The sequence below is a fragment of the Haliotis rubra genome, unplaced genomic scaffold (genome assembly GCF_003918875.1).
Source record: "Haliotis rubra isolate DU_JTF1 unplaced genomic scaffold, ASM391887v1 Scf126, whole genome shotgun sequence".
Classification (NCBI taxonomy): Eukaryota; Metazoa; Mollusca; class Gastropoda; order Lepetellida; family Haliotidae; genus Haliotis; species Haliotis rubra.
This window is the reverse complement of record NW_025765181.1, coordinates 532978-556265: the sequence shown is the minus strand read 5'-3', so window position 1 is coordinate 556265 and position 23288 is coordinate 532978. Positions and strand designations below refer to the sequence as shown.

At 40.7% G+C, this 23288-nt stretch overlaps 1 protein-coding gene across 1 annotated transcript; it reads left to right on the top strand.

Annotated features, from left to right (window-relative positions):
• Positions 1-11305: 11305 nt before the first annotated feature.
• LOC124266516 (protein PIF-like) lies at positions 11306-22115 on the top strand. The gene is made up of 8 exons (XM_046701310.1): positions 11306-11318; positions 13415-13609; positions 14210-14308; positions 16050-16196; positions 17211-17605; positions 18398-18491; positions 18835-18923; positions 22071-22115. The coding sequence occupies exons 1-8, from the start codon at positions 11306-11308 to the stop codon at positions 22113-22115; spliced, it is 1077 nt and encodes a 358-aa protein (XP_046557266.1).
• Positions 22116-23288: the final 1173 nt, after the last annotated feature.

Here is a 23288-nt window from a genome sequence, read left to right as displayed (position 1 = left end):
TGACACGCAACATGGATATACTACGGGAACTTGGTTGTGTAGTGGTAGTGCAATGGCCGAAAATAGTCTTCTGCAAGTAAACAATTATATTATCAGCTGATCGTTACACTGTGGCGTAGTTTCATATCACTTTATTAGGGTAAAATCGTTCAGAAGACCGTATAGTATCAGAGAGAGAGATAGTGAGAGAGAGAGAGAGAGAGAGAGAGAGAGAGAGAGAGAGAGAGTGAGACAGACAAAGAGAGACAGAGTAAACAACAACACGAGCATTGATGCTGTTTCATAATTGATCATTAATGATAGCAAATGTAATGTGAAACAACAAAACATATACCTTTAACAAATATTCAAACTTCCTTGATTTATGTATAATGATAAATAGTCAAATGCTTATTTGACAGTTTAAAGACTGAAGATTTTAATAAATTCAATTCTGCTTTAATTTCCAGTTATCACTTTGAATTGAAAGCGTGTCCAGCATGTTCACTGCTTGCGGGTCTTGTTATTGAGCAGCGCATGTCAGAGCAGCTATAGAAGCGTGATGCCTTTGTATACAAACACGAATTTGTGTTCACAGTGAAACTCTATCATAATATTCCATGCTATTCAACAAGTCTGTATCAAGAAATACAACATAAATACGGCACATGTGGTTATTCTGCACGACAAATGACAAGTATAACCTTCATATATTTCAACACAGATATGCAAGAAAGATATTCAATTCTGTTCAAATGATCCCAAAAGTCATCAAAGTGTCATATCGATGCACATATACAAGATGGCACCTGCCATGTGTCGCCATTGCCTTTGAAGACGTCAGATACCCTCGCGTCTCCAGCTACCTGAACTGTTCATACGGTGTCCTGTATAGGAGCGAAGTCCTACTAGCGGTGCTATGTACATTTGACAAAGGTGCGCTATGGGTCACTCGAGTCCATGGGGGTCAGGGTAAATACAACCTTTGGTCTGCTTAATGTCAACTCAACCAGTGCTACAGAACGCTTTGACACGCTACTGAAAGGTAATTGCAATCAATTTGGAAACGAACCAGATCGACGTCATAGTTCATACAACAATATTTTCCAGGGGCACAGAGGTGGTTAAAAAAGAAAAGTGACGTGACACTGCAAGGCTGAGAGAGAGAGAGAGAGAGAGAGAGAGAGAGAGAGAGAGAGAGAGAGAGAGAGAGAGAGAGAGAGAGAGAGAGAGAGAGAGAGAGAGAGAGAGAGAGAGAGAGAGAGAGAGAGAGAGAGAGAGGGTGAGATAGAGACAGACAGACAGACAGACAGACAGACAGACAGACAGAGAGTGATGAAATGAATCAGAAAAATAAAGAATTATTGTCTTGTGATATTAAACATCATGACCTTACTAGAGGTTCTGACACAGAGGCTTGTCCCTTAATAGGGGCGGATTTCAATCCTCCAAATACCATCACAGATGCATTACGGCAATCAAACAGTAGTCACGTTCGTCCGTGTCAAATTTGATACACCTGTCGGTAGTGAAGATACACTTTTCTCAGACAAAATTCTCGCATGTATTGTTTTCGTATTATAGGCGTGACTAGTTTGCGTGCATGTATAATGCCAGTGTAACTTCCGGACTGCGTTGGGGACCCACATTCCACTATAGACAGTTTCACTGATAATTTTAAAAAGTGATAAACAATTTGTGTTGGTTTGAGAAATTGACAGTGTGACATATGATAAGTCATCCCAGACCCAACTGAACACATTCTAGACTTGTCTCTACACCTTTCTTTCTATCCTTGGTACTCAAGAACTATTCTAATGTGTCAGGTGTATCTTCAGTAGGAATGAAAGATCTGCGTATCATTATCAAACTTTAAACAGTATATTTTGAGAAAGGACACGATAGACATGATGTTCTTTCTGTATGTGTATAAGAGCAAATGAAGACCAATAATGAATACACAATGCCATTTGGAAAGTGGTCAAATGTAACGTATGTTATATTTGGGATTACACTTTCTTAGTAAAGTACAGATTCTAGTACTTTTGTTGGGTTGAGTCCCATCCGGGATTCGAACCCAAACCCCCAGAGTCAGGGGCCTTAACGCCAGCACACAAAGAGGGTGTGAGTTCGAATCCCGGATGGGACTCAGCCCAACAAAGGTATTAGAATCTATACTTTATTGAGAAAGTGTAATCCCGCAAATAACATGTTACAAGACCAATATTGCACATCAACGTAACAGTAACGTAACACCGTAACTGCCCCGTAGGTCAGAAGGGGTCGATCATGCTCGTGTTAATGTACACATTGCTGATGGAAGTAAAGTACGATTTTGTTCATCTCATACAATGATTTCATTTGACTTTACAACTAACATGAAACAACTGACTGAATAATCCTTACAACAGTAAAATCGTAACACTTGTTAACATGTGCAAGCAACTCTCTTAAATACCATGGGTTCTATACCTACCAAGAAAAATATCACCCGGGAAACAAAGATGTCTATATTTTTTCTTTGAGTAAAATGCGTAATTATTCCCGAAAAAACACACATCACCAACGACCAAAGATCATAGCTAAGTTATATTCGTAGAGAAAAATGAATATACACAAAGAAGTTAGTTAAACACCCCTGACATAGCTCATGGTTGAATGAGCCCCGATCTTAACCATTTGGTTTGGTTTGTTATTTATCCTGCCCTCACTAATATTCCAGCTGTATGGCGGCGGTCTGTAAATAATCGAATCTGGACCAGATAACCCAGTGATCAACAGCATGAACTTAACCCTTTGGGGCATATCTGGGACATGATTGGTCGTTGTGTGCAGAACCTCGCCCAATTGGAAGCTCCTTTACACGAGGAATGGCGTAGAATGTCTCTTCAGAGGATCAGGGGGCTGACAGGGGGTATGAGGAGGAGAGTGCAGGCTGTCATACAGTCACCTGGAGGTTACATTCGGTATTGACCTTGAATCGTGTAAAACATGCAAAATGACATTTTGAATGTTCACATTCACCAATAAATCCAACATTAAACATTCCAGGGCCATACTTGTACAGACATAGTTTTGTATGAAAATCAGTGTTGTTGTTTTTTTAATGAGCAATGGTCATCATAAAATCAACATGGATTCCAATCATTTTGTCGTTTTTTACGAGTCAACCGATGATACGGGTCAGAAAAACTGATGTTTTCAATTGTGTTCACAACGAGAAGTTTTATTTACGTGTTGAAAAACTATGCAAAAATACAGGGGTGCTTAATTAAGTTCTTTGTGTTTATTATCATTTTGCGTTGACTGTCCTTGCCATGGGATGCGCCAATGCCACCTCCTTTGATATTTACTCTTCAGGTTTTTCACCTCGAGCCTTCTCTACTCAAAGAGAAATTTAAGCCTCAAATTCAAACTTTCACGTGTGTTAGAGAAGGACGAAGTGTCCTTTATCCCGCGTCAAAGACGCCTACTTTGTGTATCTAGAAAATTATCACTTGCCAGCGACATGTTGCGGGAATCATTCTGACGCCGGTGTAGCTTGATTAAATCACTTCCCCTAAATGTCTGTCGGATAGAATCACTCTGGAGCAACCTGATCCAAAGACTGCCTACTGTAAGTGAAATTCTCCCAGGTATCTGGGATTAAACCCTTCCCCTTCTCAGGATAAAATAAGAAAGAATAAGATTTTTTTTCAATATGGGTTTAACCATTGTACTGAGTGTGTATATGGTGGGGGGTGTGAGCAGAATTTGACGAATCATGTTTTCATTATTTCATATTTGTGTTAATTTTCAAACTAACTGCGAGTAAACAAGTGAACTAGCCACAGCGTTAAAGGTAATTTCCAGTTTGATTTAATGATATATAATTTTATGTAACCAAATCCAAAAGTTAACAAAAGTTTCTTACTCGGATGGATGTGGAAAGGGTTTTTTGACAAGCGTACCATCAGATTAAACTTTCATTGTTTATTTATCGTGGATTAATTTATATACAGCTTTCAAGTAAGGACACTTTATTCAATTGGACAAGTCAGCTTTAAGGTTTGGATAAGTATCTATATTATTGTAAGGCTTTCGCCAATACAGTATGCTGAAGGTATATGATGAGTGCTTTTGTCCTTGAGGGTGTTTTCATCCTTCAACTGGGGAGTGTTCTGGCAGTAAGGTGACTCTGGGATAGGATCACTGTAGAATGATTATATTTTGGAGAGTGATTAGCCCACACCTACATGGTCCTTCATCCCTTTGGGATTGCTGGATCTAGCGTTTTAGGGCATGTTTTCGGAAGGCGTTTTTGTTTCATTGAACCGAACTCACGCCACCGTGCCTGACATCGACACTACAATGTAATGTTGACACAAAATGATGGAGTTTGTATACCCACCTTTTCTTGTCCAGAGCATCCATTTTGTTGTTGTGGTCATCTTCAGGATGTTCCATTTTTACAAATGAAAAACCACTCAAACACAATAGACACACAATGTCCTGTTTGTTTTGTTTGTTGTTTAAGGTCGCGCTCAGCAATATTCCAGCTATATGGCGGTGGTCTATAAATAATCGAGTCTGGATCAGACTATGAAGTGATCAATAGCATGAGCCGATCTACGCAATTATGCCAACCAAGTCAGCCAGCATGACCACCCGATGCCGTTAGTCGCCTCTTATGACAAGCATGGGTTGCTGAAGACAAATTCTAAACCAGATATTTACCGGTACACAATGCTATGTACTTGCAACGAAAGGTTGCCATTTCATCTAAACAATTCACCCTGATGATGCATGCATGCATGATTAATATAGTCCTCTAAGGTGATTCTAATAGCTCAAGTAATTATTTACATAAAATGGGATAGTTGATTATCCCTTTTAAACGATGAATAGCATGAATAGCGTGGTATCGACACACAAATACTATATTATTCCTGTATGTGCCGAACTGAAAAAGGAGACTCTCAATGTATTGATATTAACATTACAGTACACTAGACGTTAAATATCGACGGCACAAACTGCGCATGGGGTCAGATTAATTCTTGGTTTCCAATATTCGAGAAAACTCACAATTTGTTGGTAGAAAACATTTCGGAGACACTTCAAGGTGTTATTTAAGTGCATGTATGTTGCATGAAACAGGCTTTACTAATGTTGCATTTGGTAACACATTTAATTCCTATGGTAACTGTGTTAGTTAGTAGTTGGATGGAGATGACAAAAAACTTTATAGATGATCAACTTCTGTATTTTGCCATTGTCACAATAAGAAGTGGAGCATCCATAAGGTTTTGTCATCTCTATACACCAAGTTCTGGTATGCCACTCAAGCAAACTATAGTAGTCGGTTGTATAAATACATTCTCGATTTTATAAATATATTTAAGGTTGCATCTGACAGGTAATGGCGAAACGTGTTTACAACATAGGCTTGGAAAGAGATTCATGGAAACAATATGAAATACACGTTCCGTATACGTGATGTATCGGCGTGGAGCAACGGGTAATAGCTACACACAGTATGTGGACTTCTTCGCATACGACTGCATTTGTTTTCCTTCGTTTTTAATGGAGTTTTATCCACATTTTTGCATGAACAACAGGACAATGTAAACATGACATTACGTTTGACAGTAACGCCAGTGCAGGATATGGATGGTTCCCAAATGTTATTTCAAAGAATTTTAATTTACTGTGCAAGTATGTCACTTGCAAAAAAACATTGTGTTGTTACGGGGCATGCTGCTGGGGAAACTGTCAACTATTAAATCCACACACTGCATTAAACGTGTTGTTTGGCACGTTGGTAAATGCCATGTTTGTTTGACGACCAATGCAATCAAAGACTGAAGGGTAACGTAGCAAATGTGCAGGAACATAGTTTTGACTATTATTTTAAACATAGAAGAACGTATCGCTGAACTACGTGACGCATTGTTATAAGATAAACCTTGTATGTAATTGTCTTGGTTGTGTCACAATCAAATATTCAGATGATCACAATCAATAACATAACCATCAATCATTAATACATGCATTGTGTGATAAAATCTTGGTATAAATAGTTTTATAAACTTGGAATAAAACATGGTATAAACTTGGTATAAATAATGGTATAAGCCTGGTATAAATATCAAGAGTACATAATGCAAAATATAAGAACCGTATGTTAACTGAGGAAAAATTCTGCCGAAACCACACATCAACTCTCTGTTCTTGGCTTTATTTGGAAACCTTCACGCACGCCTATTCCTCGGTTGTGGATTCCAAGGCTCCATGAAATCCGTACAAAAAGAGATAAACATTGCTGACTATGAGCCATCAAATCACTGTCTTAAAGATCAATTATAACCCTTATGTAATCAATCAAAGACTTGTTTGCATTGACAGAAAGGAGTTGAGACAAGGGGAATTAGTACCATTTGGATTATTTGAGGAGAATACAAAATACATAAATCCACAAAACAAAACAAAAAACAAATATAAAGCAGCATGTTCGATGCAGGTAAAAAATATGCGCCTTATTGTGGCTTGCGGCATACCTGCCCTGTTTTGAGTGGACAGTTGAGTTGCCTTTGCGTGTGTTTGTTCCGCTTTGTTGCCTCTATTCATAAAATCTGTTCTTGTTAAATTGTGCACACGTGTCTGTATCACCTATGTGTATCTTAGGGTTGCTTGGGGATGAGAGAGTTACATGTACTTATCAACTGTTCAATTCTAATGTTCAATGTTGCGCTGAATTTCAACGCACTTCGCAAAGTTAGGTTAAACACAGCCTCCCGCAGGACAGACCAAGGTAATTTTTTAACCGAGTGAGAGCACCCAGTCATAACAGTTGCGAATCCGGTCCAAGTATATACTACTGTCGCAAGTAATTCTGATGTTTGCAATGTCAATATATAATTGGTCTTACTATTTAATATTATGCAATATCAACAAAAGAGAACGACCTTTTTATTATCTGTTGAAACAGACACCACTGGTTGTTATACAAAACATGGTGTTGAATGGTATACGAGTGAATCGCTAAAGAAAATGAAACGTACGAAAAAGAGTAACTGTTGATTCTTTCGAAATGACCTTTGGGACTGGTCGTAACATACAGTGAAAACTACCCACACCTTCCTTTATATGTTCCATGTATGATTGATGGAAGAGGGCAAGTATTCAGAATGACTTAACGTGCCGGTAGCTGCGCCTGTAGTCCGTCCCGTGCATCTTATGATCAGACTGCACGGATGTGTTGGGCATTTCAACAGAAACGAGGGATAATTGGTTTGCACAGCTCTAAGGGAAAACTTCACGACGATCCCAGGCTATTTGTCTCATCATCCTAGGTATTTCGCTGAGGGATTGTAGCAAGAAAAACATAGCCCTTGTAGGCTTCAGGACGATTTACGCCCCGTGAACTTAAAGCTTAGTCAAACAGGTTGTGCTTGTGGCATTTCGCGGATGCAACCCATGTTGTGCCTTTAACCAACGTTTTGACTCCGCATGACAAAGAATACGTTAAAGTTGTCATTTTTGTCAAACGTTTTTCTCCATACTGTCATCTAAAGAGTATTCAAAACTGCATTGCTGGGAGAGAAATATGTTGGGAAAACAAACAGACATACCTGTCGGCATTTTTTGCAATTCCTGATTGTTCAATGTATTTTAACTTACTTGTAAACGCAGTCAGGCTCCATGTGATTAAAACACCAGATTCAGCAACAATCTTCACGAACGTACTTATGAACCCCTGCCGTTGTTTAAAGGAAACTTTCATGTCACTGTCATTACCATTATATCATTTATGATAAAGAAACATTATTGTTCGGATCTCAGAGCATCATAACGATAGTTTCGTTTATTATCATGCTCAGTATATATCTCAATATATAAGTTACGAATGAATGTTGAATGGCGAAGACATGAAGACAACATGTAAATAAAAGACATAAATCCCTTTCCAAATTCATATAAGTCGATTGCACGATTCCGACTATATTATTGCCGTATGTTTATAATCATTGTCAAATAGCAATGATACCAAGAGAAATTCGTGTAATTCATGAATATGGCAAACCAGAGATTGGAACCATGAACAATAATATTTTTTCAAAGCCAACGTTTTGACTACTAAATAGGGGCAAAATACTTAAAATAGCTCGATACTCGACAGGGTATTGAATTTGAAGTCCATTTTCGGAAAACATTCGCTGAAACAGAAAGTCGTAGTCAGCAAACGCTCACAAACCACAAAACTAAACCATGTTGGGCATGCAGAGTTCATGATCTGTGCTCTTCTTTGATGTATGTAAGAAGGACGGTGTTCCGCATTGTGTACAAGCATAACCTATGGGAAGACATTAGGTAAATGTAAAGGTAGCTCTCACCTTTTCTTAAGCCTTCACTACTCACACTTTGTAGGTCGACCTACGACATATGTACAAACGTTTTCCTAATGAATTATGCCAAATGTCAGACCTTTCGTCATCTTCCGTCGGAAAGTTTATTGACCATAAACAGTGCTCATTGCAAGACACCTTTCACTTGGAAACTTAATAATCTTTTAAATTAATATGCTTTCAAATACCTATTTTCATTCAACTCGAGTTTTGGCTTATTCAAACACCTCACGTTGTATTTTTGAGAAACTGAAATTTTGAATGATTCATTTCCTTTCTAAACATTGTTTGTTATTTCCAGTTGTGATTGTTTTTTCATATGGAAGTTGCCATCGATAAATTGACCCAGGTTAATGGATATCACTTCTGAATGTCATGCAGATATTTTACATGAAGTAGCTGTAAATAATATTATAGCATTCTAATCTGTCTCGGGAGATCATCAAGACGATTATTCCCAGGCGTTTACGTGTCATATTTACTAGTATTCATTTACTATTCTTTACTAACACGCTTCAATTGGTGGGCGTTACAATAGTCCAGTTTGCTGATTAGTGTAACCGCAGTGAAAGATACCTCACAGAAAGAAGAGAGGAAGGGAAGAAAAAGGCGAGACAACAAAACTCCTCGCAGAGCAAATACAGACACTACTTGGCCTCACGATACGCAAACAGCAAGGCATGTCAGCTGGGGAGTAGCTTGACATCAATCTTGTTACCAGTTTCAGAGGGATGTCACATGTCTGTGTGGTCGAATGATCATGGCCGTCCCCGGAAACATACCATCCTTAAGCATTACATGTAAGACATGGGTTTTTTAAATGCAGGTATCTAGAGTGGGTGTGTTATTGTCTGCCGAGTTTAGATGCTGTTCTCTAAAATAATTGTGACCATGCAGTCCGATATATTTAAAAAAATAAATGGCATGTTGAAAACCATGACAACAGAAACACTGCTCGAAAAGGGATGGTTTCCACGTGAGGATACGACCGGATACTCATCTAGAATTCCTCTGATGGGTACCAGGAAGGGTACTGCTGGATAATATTCTTTATTCCTCCATCGGAGAGTACAATAACACGGACAGGCAGAAAACGTACATTAAGTAGGAGAGGTATTTAAAAAGAAGAATACATTAGAGTCATTGGAGCAGCACTGGATTAGATGAGTTTGGTTTTAAGGAAGATATGGAAAATCTACTGAATTTAGACCACCAACTTGTCGGACAAGTACTACACGTGTAAATCAAATTAACATGGGGAAATAGAGGAAACTTTACGGATACACACGTCTTGTTTATAGCATAAAGCAATGTTTCGGTGTAGATTCTTACACCGTTATCAAGCTAAAGGTTCTCAAGTTGTAGCTTGATAACGGTGTAAGAATCTACATGATATATACAAGAAGTTGTTATCCATAAAGTCGTATACTTCATTTTTGAAAATGTGAACTGTTCTGGTCTTCCTAAACCAAAGATTAGCTCAAACTGATAAAAATGAAACATACAATCTTTTTGTATCATATGAAGTATTATTACAGGCGCAAGGCTTCAGTTCAAGAAATTGCAAACGATTATGTTGTAGAAGCAGTTGCATAAGTGAAATGTTTAACTGTTCAGCGCCTTTATAACAAACAGACCATTTATTATTTGCAGGAAGTTGGAAAATTATTGTTCCCAGATACAGGAAAGATAGCATATATCTTGGCATACCATGGTATCGTGTTCTTGTGTAAAAATGAAAATTACGACTATGGTTATTTAAATAATGACTTCATCAACATGAGGCCAACAAAAAAGGTGCAAAGTTTGTCCACGTATCTCTCTCACATGCGCAAAGCTCACGGATCCCGCGCGCGACGAAATACGACCTTGCCCTTGCACTCTTATTCAGACGTTAATCCCTAGTTCCTTTGTTTTAATCCCCGGCTGAAACCATATTTGCTTTATGCCGCCCTTGTATAAAATGAAGATCTGGTGAGAAAAATATATTCCAAGAAACAGACGTTTGGAGCTGTGATGTCCCATTGAAGGCTGTGGCAATTATCGATAGCATAACTTATATTTCTCGACGTGTGATATTTTGGTTGTTACCAATTTGGAATATATAATGTTTACTCTCATCTTGTGTTTGTTTCTTCACGTTGGACTCGGGCAATCACAACATGCATCGCATGCATTCGCCATCGATCTTCAAGGTACGTACCGGTTTACTTTCGTACCAAACGGGTAAATGCAACACAAAGTACGTGTTCTCGACTTATACTGTTTAAACTGGAGTTAGTGTGAAGCCCATTTCTGGTGTTCCCCGCCGTGATGTTGCTGGAATATTGCTAAAAGCGGCGTAAAACCAAACTCAGTCAGTCAGTAAAATGGAGTTAAGAAGTACCCGATTTGAAAATATACTTCAGTTAATACCTCAGAGCTCCTTACGTCCTCTGAGCAGTATAACCGGATCTATGTTGACAAATGTTTCATTATTTATTGTTCTTTGGTTATATTCAGCCTAATTGGAATCGAAGTAATATGTTTAAATACCGTTTTCCACTGCCACCTTGGAACGTATACTACCTAAGATAAAACAGGACATCAAGATGCATGGGTTGCGCATGTCTCTTTATGGTTCCGGGTTATTGTCCGTTTGTTAGTTTTTTAATGTCTTAATGTTCCAGCTGTATAACGGTAGCAAGTATATAATCCAGGCTGGAACACACTCTCCAGTGATAGTTATTCCCAGCACGGATTCGGAAATGAGTGAAGACTTGCTAACAACCAAGCCTGACCACTCAATCCGTTTAGTCGCCTCTTTCTACCAGCATACGTATCTAGGGACCAATTCTAACTCGGAATCATCAAAGGGTCCTGCACCATTAACATCTTGCAATCACTATTTGGGCTATACGTTAAGAAATGTAAGGCATTCTCGTAAAGCAATTCACAAAATGGCGATCAGAAGTATGTAACTAGAGAACTTTTATTTTTGTTTTAAACTGCAGAGTAACACGTTGTATACACGTTTGCAGGTAAATGAATATGAAACAAACAAACAAAAAATGAAATGTTTCATCGACGGTGGTATAGCAGTTACATGTATGACAGGTTATTTTGGACCTTTCGTTTCAGTGTATTTCGGACACGTTTTACAGCATCGTGAAATTGTGTAAAAAGTGTCCAGAAAACTTACAAGTAGACCGTTGTGGTGCTGAATAGGCTTGAACCAATCTCACATACTAACATGAACGATACATTGTATCAATATTTTTATTTAAGTACAAAACATGAACGATACATTGTATCAATATTGTTATTTAAGTAACGATATCAGGCGGCCAGGCTCGCTGACTTGGTTGATGCATGTCGTGATTCAAATGCGTAGAGCGATGCTCATGATGTCAATCACTGGATTGTCTTGTTCAGATTCAGTTATGTAGATGCCTGGAACAGTGCGGCGTTAAACAACAAATACAACATTCCAGCTGTATGATGATAGTTATACATCCAGCCTGAATCAAACTACATCCAAACAGCCTAACACTGTGACACAGGCATAGACATGTTCTTCGATTGGTAAAGATATTCTCAACATGACGTTTGTTGGCATATGTTCAAGTGTCGATACTGTACAGATAAAGCTGACCCTTCAATTATGACAACAACTGTACCACACTAAACAATAGAAACTGTTGCACATTTTCCGACCCATTGTCCACTGAAAGTTGAGGATTACGAACTATAAATGATATGATCGGTCACCAAAATAAGGATTATCTCTCAAAATGACAGAAAATAGAAATGTCAGACATTCTTACGCCCAAACATACTCGAAAATTTGCGCGTGGATGCTGTTTGGGCGGGGGGAGAGGGTTCTTTCTTGATTTTGACACTTCAGTGAAAGGTCGTAAAATAGTTCTGAGCTATCAGTAGAGTGAATTTCATTATCCACAGTAGCACGTAAGATCTGTACGTTTTCTTTCATGCAGTATTTGTTATGAGATTTGGAATGCGTTGTCCACGACGTGTTGTACTCCTTTGGCTAACAACATCCTTCTAAATGGTAAAACACAGCGAGATGTCAGTATTATGTTAAATGTGTCTCGGTCTGTGATTTGCAGACAAAGGAACATGTTTCTGCAGAAACAAAATGATAATGGTCGGGCCCGCGCAGGGTTCCTTACTAATAGTAATAGTCCGCTTATATAGCGCTCATATCCAGGCACATTGCCTGCTCACGGCCCATCGTACATTACTATCCCCGGTCATAGGACACTATCGTACTTTCCGATACTTTTTCAACTCCTTGGGGACCATACAGCCTTAGGACACCAGACCAGTCCGTATTTAAGCTGTATGTAATGAGAAGGAATCACTATGGCTTTCAGAACGTATTGCCCAGGGAAGGGTCACTGGACAGTAGTACCGAGACAACATACTATAGCCAATAGTTTAGCGTTACGAGACGATAGCTTTGTGGAAGGGAAAACTAAATAATGATTTGAAAAATGCTTATTTTACTCAGAGTCTCAAGTTTCAGATCTTAACGGTGAGGAGATAAATCAACGTTACTGGGATTCAAACTCAGAAAAGGAAACTCAGGGCACGTTGTTTATGATCAAATTCAAAATTACTGCATTATAATGTTTTACTTGGACAAGCCTACTCCCGAATTTAATGGATAGCGAAACTTGTCTTGTTATATCCGATCGTTAAAAAATCAATCTTAATTTACCGTCCCCATGACAGCGTTTGCTCGGAGAGCGGGAGGCCGGTGGTTTGATCTTTTGACCGTGTCATTGCAAAAATTGACGTCACACTTGGTACTTGTTGTTTCCCTGCCTTGCGTTCATCATTAAGGGAAACAAAACAAGGACACAGAGTCACACTGTACACATTGTACCCAAGTGGGGAATCGAACCCCGGTCTTCGGCGTGACGAGCGAACGCTTTAACCACTAGGCTACTCCACTGTCCCTTTGAAACAAGAAACCGACCTATATTGTAACACAGAGGTCCTTCCATTGACCATCACAGGAACGGTTTTTCTCTGAATTACAGAGATGTGCGAGGAGTGTGACACGTCGACAGGGTCTGGGTACGTCAACCACCCCAAATACTGCCATCTGTTCATCCACTGCTCCCGAGGGGCCAGCGACAAGCTCAGAGGGGAAGTGAAGGAATGCACAAGAGGGCTTCTGTGGTCTCAGACAGTCAAACAATGCGTTTGGCCGAATGAGTCAGACTGTCCAACAAGTAAGTGCATAACAACATGTAAAAAGGTTTATGTGTTAACAATAAATGCCTTCTGAGACACCAGTATGTGTCTTTTAAAACCCATGTTATCATCAAGGATTAGCTTTAACAATCTTATCCTGTTAGGTAAGGCCACTTTCTATTGGTTTATTACATGTTCCCATCTTAAGTATTAATCTTTAAATCATGTTTCTGTTACATAACTATTTGAATTTAACTTAAAAAGGGTAACCTCATTGTCAGCGACAATTATGTGTCGAAGATTCCTGACCTATTTTTCCAAATTTATAACATCTCAACATCCATAAAGTGTTACACGCTTGTTCCGAAAACCCTATATACGGAAACCCCCCTTTATCCGGACTATTCTTTCAGGGACGTCTACATACATACAGAGGAAAGTATTCTGTTAAAATGGATATGTTAATACCGTTAGTTTTTACAGACAAGTATTAACGGGGTTTCACTTTATTTCATATACATTTCATCCTTCAGATCCTTGTTACAACCAATCCCTGTCATTCCGTGATTTACGGAATTGCAACGGATATTTCACCTGCCCCCGTGCCGCCCGTTTGTTGTACAACTGTTGCCCAACAGATGAACGATTTGACGAATCTCAAGGATTGTGTGTACCAAGCCCTGGTTGTAACGACCCGTGTCTGCCAGGATCTTCAAATACTTCCTCCGAGGCACCAGGTAGGTCCACAACGTCAGTCACAGTAATTACATTCTTCGATGGGTTGTCCCATTTGTTCCTGGCATTGTCGTTAACACAGAAATACCTCTTGTAAGAATGTTCCGGAGGCACGTGTCTGTGGTACGGCACTGTTTTCCGTCATCAAACACCCGTATACCAAGGGCGCGTGTTGCACTTGCATATTATTTGCAGTACAAAAGGCTGCTCAATTATACTGGCTTGACGTCAATAGCGCACCTTTGTGTGAAGTATTTAAAGACCAAAACATGGTCTAATCAATTTACTCTGATGTAAATGGTGCACTCTGCAACAACATCGACCAAGTTGCTAGTGTTTCAACCAGTTGCTGAGTTTTTCAAAAGTGTAATGATGATAATTATATAACTGTACAAGTCAAACCGAGACATGAGTCTCATTAACCTATTCAGACAATGACCTACTTTTCAGCCGATGCGAATTTTCTCGTGTGAAAGTGAAAATAGACATCACAAACAACTATGGATACACTGAATTCCAATTCTTTGTTTCATAAGAAAATGGTATTTACAAATGAATTTTAATTTTAAACTTGAATAACGTCGTATTTCTATATTTTATGGCGATGTGTAGGCAGCATGACCTTAACTAAGACGTCACAGACTGCCCCAGTTTGATGAGGTCGTAAAATGATTCACATGCATTTGGCTCACTGGTTACATCTGTTATATGTTTTTGTGCGCTTATTCGTAGTAGTTCTGTAAAGCACAATGTGATTGATAGAATATTAAGTCCGTACCAGACCGCCCAACTTTCCAAGCGGCAGAGCCTCGTTTTGAGTTTTCCACGATTTCCAGGTTTCTGATTGTCAGAGCTCGCTGTACGACAGAGCACGCTGCACGACAAGTTTGCAAGGATTATAAGGAGCGTAGTGTTGCAATATACAAGTGCTTAGATGTATGAAATAATACTGATTAATTATCATGCATCCAGTTAAATGAATTGGTCTCAAAATTCTGGACTGGTTATTGTACTAAGTTGCGCAATAGAACGGAACCCAGTCAACAGGAAACGAGACTGTTGTGTAATCAATGTTTTGACTTGGTAAGGGTATTGAGTGAATATGCCTTGCGATGAAACATAGTATACAAAATAGTTGCTCTTATTTTCTGTTCCCATGTTGCCTCTATAACTCATGTAAATAGGAGGATGGTACGCCATGATTGTCTAACCCTGACACAGTGAGAAAACACGCCACTGGGCTATCAATCTAAATATATTGATTTACTCGTACATCTCTTGACATTATCAATGCTACATACCTTGACCTTTTATCAAGATATGGTTATTTAGGTGTACTTTCCAGTTACATCTGAAACACAGACATGTATGCTGTAATACAACGATTGTGTGCTGCAAAATGCAAATGCTTCATTATCTTGCAGATGAGATGCATGTTTTGTAACACCACGATGGTGTACTTCCAATTCAAATATCCCGTTACCCCATAGCTGAGAAACATACCTGTATTGTAATACAACGATTGTGTACTGCAAATTGGAAATGTTCCCTTATCTTACAGATAAGATAAGTACATATGTTTTGTAATACAACGGTTGTGTACAGCAGATGCAAACTTTAACTTACCCTGTAGATAAGATATACCCATGTTTTGCAACACATGGACTGTGTACTCAAAATTCAAATGACCCCGTAGATGAGATACTTATGTATTTATTGTTTCACAACGATCGTGTACTGCAGAATGCAAACGGTATCCTCACCCCGAAGACAAACACAAATACATCTGGCAGACTGGGGGTACTAACGCTACCTTCAACTGCGCCCAGGGTACTGCCTTCTCCGTTGACTCCTGCAGCTGCACCGACCCTGTAGACCTGAGAAATATTGGTAAAGTACCCATTTGTATTGCTTCATGTATTACCGCTTTGTGTCTTCTGCCCCAATTGCGCAGATCGATGCTCATGCTGTTGATCACTGGATTGTCTGATCCTGACTCGATTGTTTACAGAACGCCGCCATATAGCTGGAATATTGCTGAGTGCGGCGTAAAACTAAACTCACTCACTCACTTGTGACTTCTGGTGGATTCCCCATTCTCGTGTGATGCCCATTACATGCATCTGGTAACGGTTGTCATAAAGGGGCTGTACCCGGAACAGTAAGTTCATTCAAACGACACGGTTCGTCTATTTCATTCCAAACAATTGCCATTATTTAAAAAAAACCAGTTTCTCAATGCAAACACCGTTAGGTCGATATATGATGTGTCGAAACTACTATTGTCTCGAAGTAAAAGATTGCTACCTTCGTATTGTTTCTTTATTCATATATATTTGTTGGCGGTGTCAAACTTCTGGTTACTGGAAGTATTTACGGAGGCCCCTTCAACTTCGACATAACTGTGTTTGTTTGCATTTTTATTGATTCATTCACTTCTGTATGGGCAATTTGGCCAGGGCGAGAGTTTGATTTTGTCTTTAGCTACAGAGCTACAGAGCTACAGCGCTACAGAGCTACAGAGCTACAACGCCATGATGCTTTGAGTTTACATTTGGTTAATGTTGCACAAGTTTAACTTACACCTTACAGAGACCCGTGAAGGTCCGGGTTAGAATGAGCCTTCAGTAACCCATGCTTGTCGTAAGAGGCGACTAACGGGATCGGGTGGTCAGGCTCGCTGACTTGGTTGTAACATGTCATCGGTTCCCAATTGCGCAGATCGATGCTCATGCTTGTTGATCACTGGATTGTCTTATTCAGACTCGATTATTTACAGACCACCGCCATATAGCTGGAATATTGCTGAGTGCGGCGTAAAACTAAATTCACTCACTCACCTTACAGATGTGGAATGTTAAGAAACATTTCCTTTTAACACTGTGTATCGTTTATCTTATACAGAGAAGTGCGAACCCTACATTTACTTCCCCTTTGATCACAATGTCAAGGACAAGCTTGGACGTACTGCTTCCGGTGGCATTGACTCATGGATTCAACGGTCTGAACCAGCTTCTGTAGGTGGTGGATCTGTATATTTCAATGGCCATCGACAGGTGATCGCCTGGGCTCTCAACAACATGGAGTTCAAATCCAACTTCACGTTATACTTTCGCTTTAAGGCAGACTTCAAACAAAGTCAGAAGGGAGAACGCTTTGCCCTAGTTGATAATAGTGACTGCGAGAAGGAGGCAACCTTTGGGATCGCTTTGTTGCGTTCTGGGCCTAAGACAGGGTCTGTTCATGGAGGCTTCAGGTTGAAGAATGGACAAGCAGTCACCACCAGTTCGAGAGAAATTGTAAGTTGCTAATTCGGTAGATGCAACTGACTGAGTGAATACTTTTTAGCAATACTACAGCAATATCACGGCGTTGTCACTAGAAATAGGCATCACAAGTTGTACCAATGTGGGAAATCGAACCCGGGTCTTCGGCGTGATGAGGGACGCAATATCCCCTAAGCTTACACCCCTCTCAATAATAGTGATTTTAGTTCAACGTCGTTTTGAGCATTATTTCTGCAGTATCACAGAGGAGGGTTTTGGGTTGGGGTTGGGATTGGGCTTAGGGACGGTGTGGTTGTCTATTTGAAAAAGTGTTCTCTCGTACGTCGAAGACCAGAGTTCAATTCCCCACATGGGAACAATATGTGAAACATATTTGTGATTTTTCCACGCCATGATATTGCAGGTGCTCCTTAAACGTGCGTGAAAACCAACTCACTCATGCTATATTAGCTCTAGATGTGGGAGTAGAGCTGTGGGTGTTACCGCACCCATGCTGATAAATCAAGACGAACCGGATTCGAACCCGACATTCATAAATGGTTTTCTTGTACGCCTAAGGAACGGAATATGGCATTTGATATATGTCATTTTGTTATATAGCCATTGAAGCAGATGTTCAACTTTAGCTGCTGTACCATACCATGCTTAAATAAGATTTTTTTTGTCTCGGCAAATGTGCATGAAAAGGTATGTTAAAACCCAAAAGTATCTGACGAGTTTTCTTTATCCATGAATGTGCGTACATTTCACCTCTTCCTGATCTGTAAAATGGCCCGACTCTCAGTTCAATATATGTTTTTGTAGCCCCTGAACATCTGGCACGAGGTGATCCTCCTGAAGAACGGACCAGTGACAGAACTGAGGGTTGATGACGAGGTGTATCCCATTGAGGGAATAGGTAGGTGTCTTCTCCTAATGTTTCACAGAAACACTTGTTCCAGGTAACGTGCAGCTTGAAATTTTGGCCGACTGATACACCCTTATTCTGGTTTAATTTCATTTTGTTTTAATCAGCCTGCACCTTTGAAAGAAGAGTAGCTTGTCCCCAACATATGTACAGGTACACGATAATGATCGAATGTGGTGAAATTCAAATCTGGTTCTTCCAATCATTAACCGTTACATTCTGTGCCAAATGCCGAAACTGCAACCTTATGTATAAGTTTTAATTTTCTTATAGTTTCGTCGGAACAAATGACACCAAAATATGAAACACAATATTTTGTCCTCACATTTACTAGGTCTAGAGGCTGACATTTCCCGTGTGGACTGTTCCATGACGATTGGGAAAGGAACAGGTCTTGTCAACTTCATCGGCTACATTGACGAGGTAAGGACGTTAACACAGTACTGAGGGCTGGGACCGTGGTTGACAGCGACAAGGTGAAGACATGAATATATTAAGGGGAGGGTTGAGGGCTGGGACCGTGGTTGACAGCGACAAGGTGAAGACATGAATATATTAAGGGGAGGGTTGAGGGCTGGGACCGTGGTTGACAGCGACAAGGTGAAGACATGAATATATTAAGGGGAGGGTTGAGGGCTGGGACCGTGGTTGACAGCGACAAGGTGAATTACATGAATATATTAAGGGGAGGGTTGAGGGCTGGGACCGTGGTTGACAGCGACAAGGTGAAGACATGAATATATTAAGGGGAGGGTTGAGGGCTGGGACCGTGGTTGACAGCGACAAGGTAATTACATGAATATATTAAGGGGAGGGTTGAGGGCTGGGACCGTGGTTGACAGCGACAACTGAAGACATGAATATATTAAGGGGAGGGTTGAGGGCTGGGACCGTGGTTGACAGTGACAAGGTGAAGACATGAATATATTAAGGGGAGGGTTGAGGGCTGGGACCGTGGTTGACAGCGACAACGTGAAGACATGAATATATTAAGGGGAGGGTTGAGGGCTGGGACCGTGGTTGACAGCGACAAGGTGAAGACATGAATATATTAAGGGGAGGGTTGAGGGCTGGGACCGTGGTTGACAGCGACAAGGTAATTACATGAATATATTAAGGGAGGGTTGAGGGCTGGGACCGTGGTTGACAGCGACAAGGTGAAGACATGAATATATTAAGGAGGGTTGAGGGCTGGGACCGTGGTTGACAGCGACAACAAGGTGAATTACATGAATATATTAAGGGGAGGGTTGAGGGGGCTGGGACCGTTTGGTTAACAGCGACAAGGTGAAGACATGAATATATTAAGGGAGGGTTGAGGGCTGGGACCGTGGTTGACAGCGACAAGGTGAAGACATGAATATATTAAGGGGAGGGTTGAGGGCTGGGATATTTGGTTAACAGCCACGACAAGGTGAAGACATGAATATATTAAAGGGAGGGTTGAGGGCTGGGACCGTGGTTGACAGCGACAAAGGTAATATGACATATATATAAGGGGAGGGTTGAGGGCTGGGACCGTGGTTGACAGTTACAAGGTGAAGACATGAATATATTAAGGGGAGGGTTGAGGGCTGGGACCGTGGTTGACAGCGACAAGGTAAATACATGAATATATTAAGGGGAGGGTTGAGGGCTGGGATATTTGGTTAACAGCGACAAGGTGAAGACATGAATATATTAAGGGGAGCGTTGAGGGCTGGGACCGTGGTTGACAGCGACAAGGTGAAAACATGAATATATTAAGGGGAGCGTTGAGGGCTGGGATATTTGGTTAACAGCCAGCGACAAGGTGAAGACATGAATATATTAAGGGGAGGGTTGAGGGCTTGGTTGGCAGTTACAAGGTGAAGGAATATATTAAGGGGGGAGGGTTGAGGGCTGGGACCGTGGTTGACAGCGACAAGGTGAAGACATGAATATATTAAGGGGAGGGTTGAGGGCTGGGATATTTGGTTAACAGCGACAAGGTGAAGACATGAATATATTAAGGGGAGGGTTGAGGGCTGGGACCGTGGTTGACAGCTACAAGGTGAAGACATGAATATATAAGGGGAGGGTTGAGGGCTGGGACCGTGGTTGACAGCGACAACTGAAGACATGAATATATTAAGGGGAGGGTTGAGGGCTGGGACCGTGGTTGACAGCGACAAGGTGAAGACATGAATATATTAAGGGGAGGGTTGAGGGCTGGGACCGTGGTTGACAGCGACAAGGTGAAGACATGAATATATTAAGGGGAGGGTTGAGGGCTGGGACCGTGGTTGACAGCGACAACGTGAAGACATGAATATATTAAGGGGAGAGTTGAGGGCTGGGATATTTGGTTAACAGCGACAATGTGAAGACATGAATATATTAAGGGGAGGGTTGAGGGCTGGGACCGTGGTTGGCAGTTACAAGGTGAAGACATGAATATATTAAGGGGAGGGTTGGGCTGGGACCGTGGTTGACAGCGACAAGGTGAAGACATGAATATATTAAGGAGAGGGTTGAGGGCTGGGACCGTGGTTGACAGCGACAAGGTGAAGACATGAATATATTAAGGGGAGGGTTGAGGGCTGGGACCGTGGTTGACAGCGACAACAACGTGAAGACATGAATATATTAAGGGGAGGGTTGAGGGCTGGGACCGTTGGTTAACAGCGACAATGTGAAGACATGAATATATTAAGGGGAGGGTTGAGGGCTGGGACCGTGGTTGACAGCGACAAGGTGAAGACATGAATATATTAAGGGGAGGGTTGAGGGCTGGGACCGTGGTTGACAGCGACAAGGTGAAGACATGAATATATTAAGGGGAGGGTTGAGGGCTGGGACCGTGGTTGACAGCGACAACGTGAAGACATGAATATATTAAGGGGGCGTTGAGGGCTGGGACCGTGGTTGACAGCGAGAAGGTAATTACATGAATATATTGAGGGGAGGGTTGGACAAGGTAAGGACATGTGCATATTATGGGGAGGCGATTGAGGGCTGGGATATTTGGTTGACTTTGACAAGGTAAGGACGCCAGCACAGTACAGGGCAGGGTTGAGGGTCGGGATATTTGGTTGACAGTGACAAGGTATGGACATGTACATAGTACAGTTGAGCGTTGAGGGCTGGGATATTTGGTTGACAGTGACGAAATATGGTCGTGTACACACTACAGGTGGGGGTTTGGGGTCGGGGGCTGAGGGCTGGGATGTTTGGTTGACGGATACATTTTTGTCAAAGCTTCAAACACATAACATCTAAAGTTTTCTCGACAAACCAAACTTAAACAGAACATCTATCTCCAGCTTCATTTACATATATTTGTTCAGAGGATCAAATCACACAGTCGTGTAAAGTATTTAGTCACGTTTTCAGACCCTGTCATCAAATATTTAGCATCATGCAAATGTAAACAGTATGTTTCTAGGTCTATTTCAAGTTAAGGTGACCCGAAATGTTATTTTTCGATCAATTTAACTTTTCGGCACTTGACCTAAGTGTAACGTTTACTGTGCTAGCTTTTATCGTTTTATTTGTCTCTGTATGTTTGTCTGCTTTTTTGCATAAAACCTTCACGTTAACAATTTGCAGCTGAAGTTCTACAAGTGTGTTCCTCCTGAGTATGTCAGCAAGTAAGGCACACAAAGCAGAGGAAAGAGCACGGCAGTTGAGCAGCCTCGTTTCACATCATTCGTTTTTGTTTTATTGAGAGGCAGCTGGATATAGTGTATAGTTTGTCGACGCAAATTCAAATCGTCATGTATGTAATCAAAGATTTCTTGATGTATGTGTTCAAAACATTGTATCATGACTTTTTACATGTATGTATTTTTGTAAGGACAATTTAACCAGTGATGTTGCATGTGATTACTTACACGTTGGAATAAATGCTTAAACTTTTGATGTTTTTTTGAGTTGTCGCCAATTAATCAGAGACAAAATAGTTTTACAATCCGGTGAAATACCTGACAAAAGTGTGGAGGCCACTGTTGAGTCAAACTGCATAAGCATATGAATTACTTTACAATTCCAAGAATAACTGTACAACTTCATGATATCTACTGGCGTAAAGGTGATCACATCCTGCCTCGGGGCGGTGGGGTAGCCCAGTGTTTAAAGCGTTTGCTCGTTACATGTAAGACCCGGGTTCAATTCCCCACATTTGTACAATGTGTGAAGATCATTTCAGGTGTCCCCCATTTCAGGTGTAAGACGGCGAACAGCTAAAATCACTCACTCATCCTGTTCTACCGAGGCATGGGGAACATATGATACAACTCGAAAGAAGGAATTGCATCCTGTTTAATTTCAGTCACTGATGCGTCAAATTTGGAAATACCCTTTTCAACTTCACCAAGACCTTAAATTTTGTAAAGCATTTGCCCCGTTAACTAAACTATAGATTAAACAATGGCTGTATAAATTGTTTGATCTTTTCAACCGATTGTGTTTTACCCCTTACGCACACCTACAGGTGGTGCTTCGGGGGGTCACCTTGTATGTACGGAGGGTCATATAGTAAGCAATCGCTACCCCCATGACCGTGCCTACCTCCCTCTCCACGTTGGCTACTGAAACTGGCCACCTCAAGTGTCAATATTCAGCTCTTTTGAAGCGCAGACTCCTGGCTTATCAAAGGCTCATCGTTGCTTGTACACATCGCCATTTTGTTTGGCTTCAGATTGTACAAATCAGATGTTGTTTGTAGAAGAATTGTTAGATGCTTGTTTAAACAATTACATTGTTTGGAAAAGAACTCTTTAAAAAGAAATTCTCAGCTTAAGAAACAATTAACCGACATGACACTCT

Excerpts from the sequence above, each read along its gene's own strand:
- LOC124266516 (XM_046701310.1), top strand. Across the intron at positions 14,309-16,049 it reads TACTTCCTCCGAGGCACCAG|AATGCAAACGGTATCCTCAC; the intron begins GTAGGTCCACAA and ends CGTGTACTGCAG. Across the intron at positions 17,606-18,397 it reads CCACCAGTTCGAGAGAAATT|CCCCTGAACATCTGGCACGA; the intron begins GTAAGTTGCTAA and ends ATGTTTTTGTAG.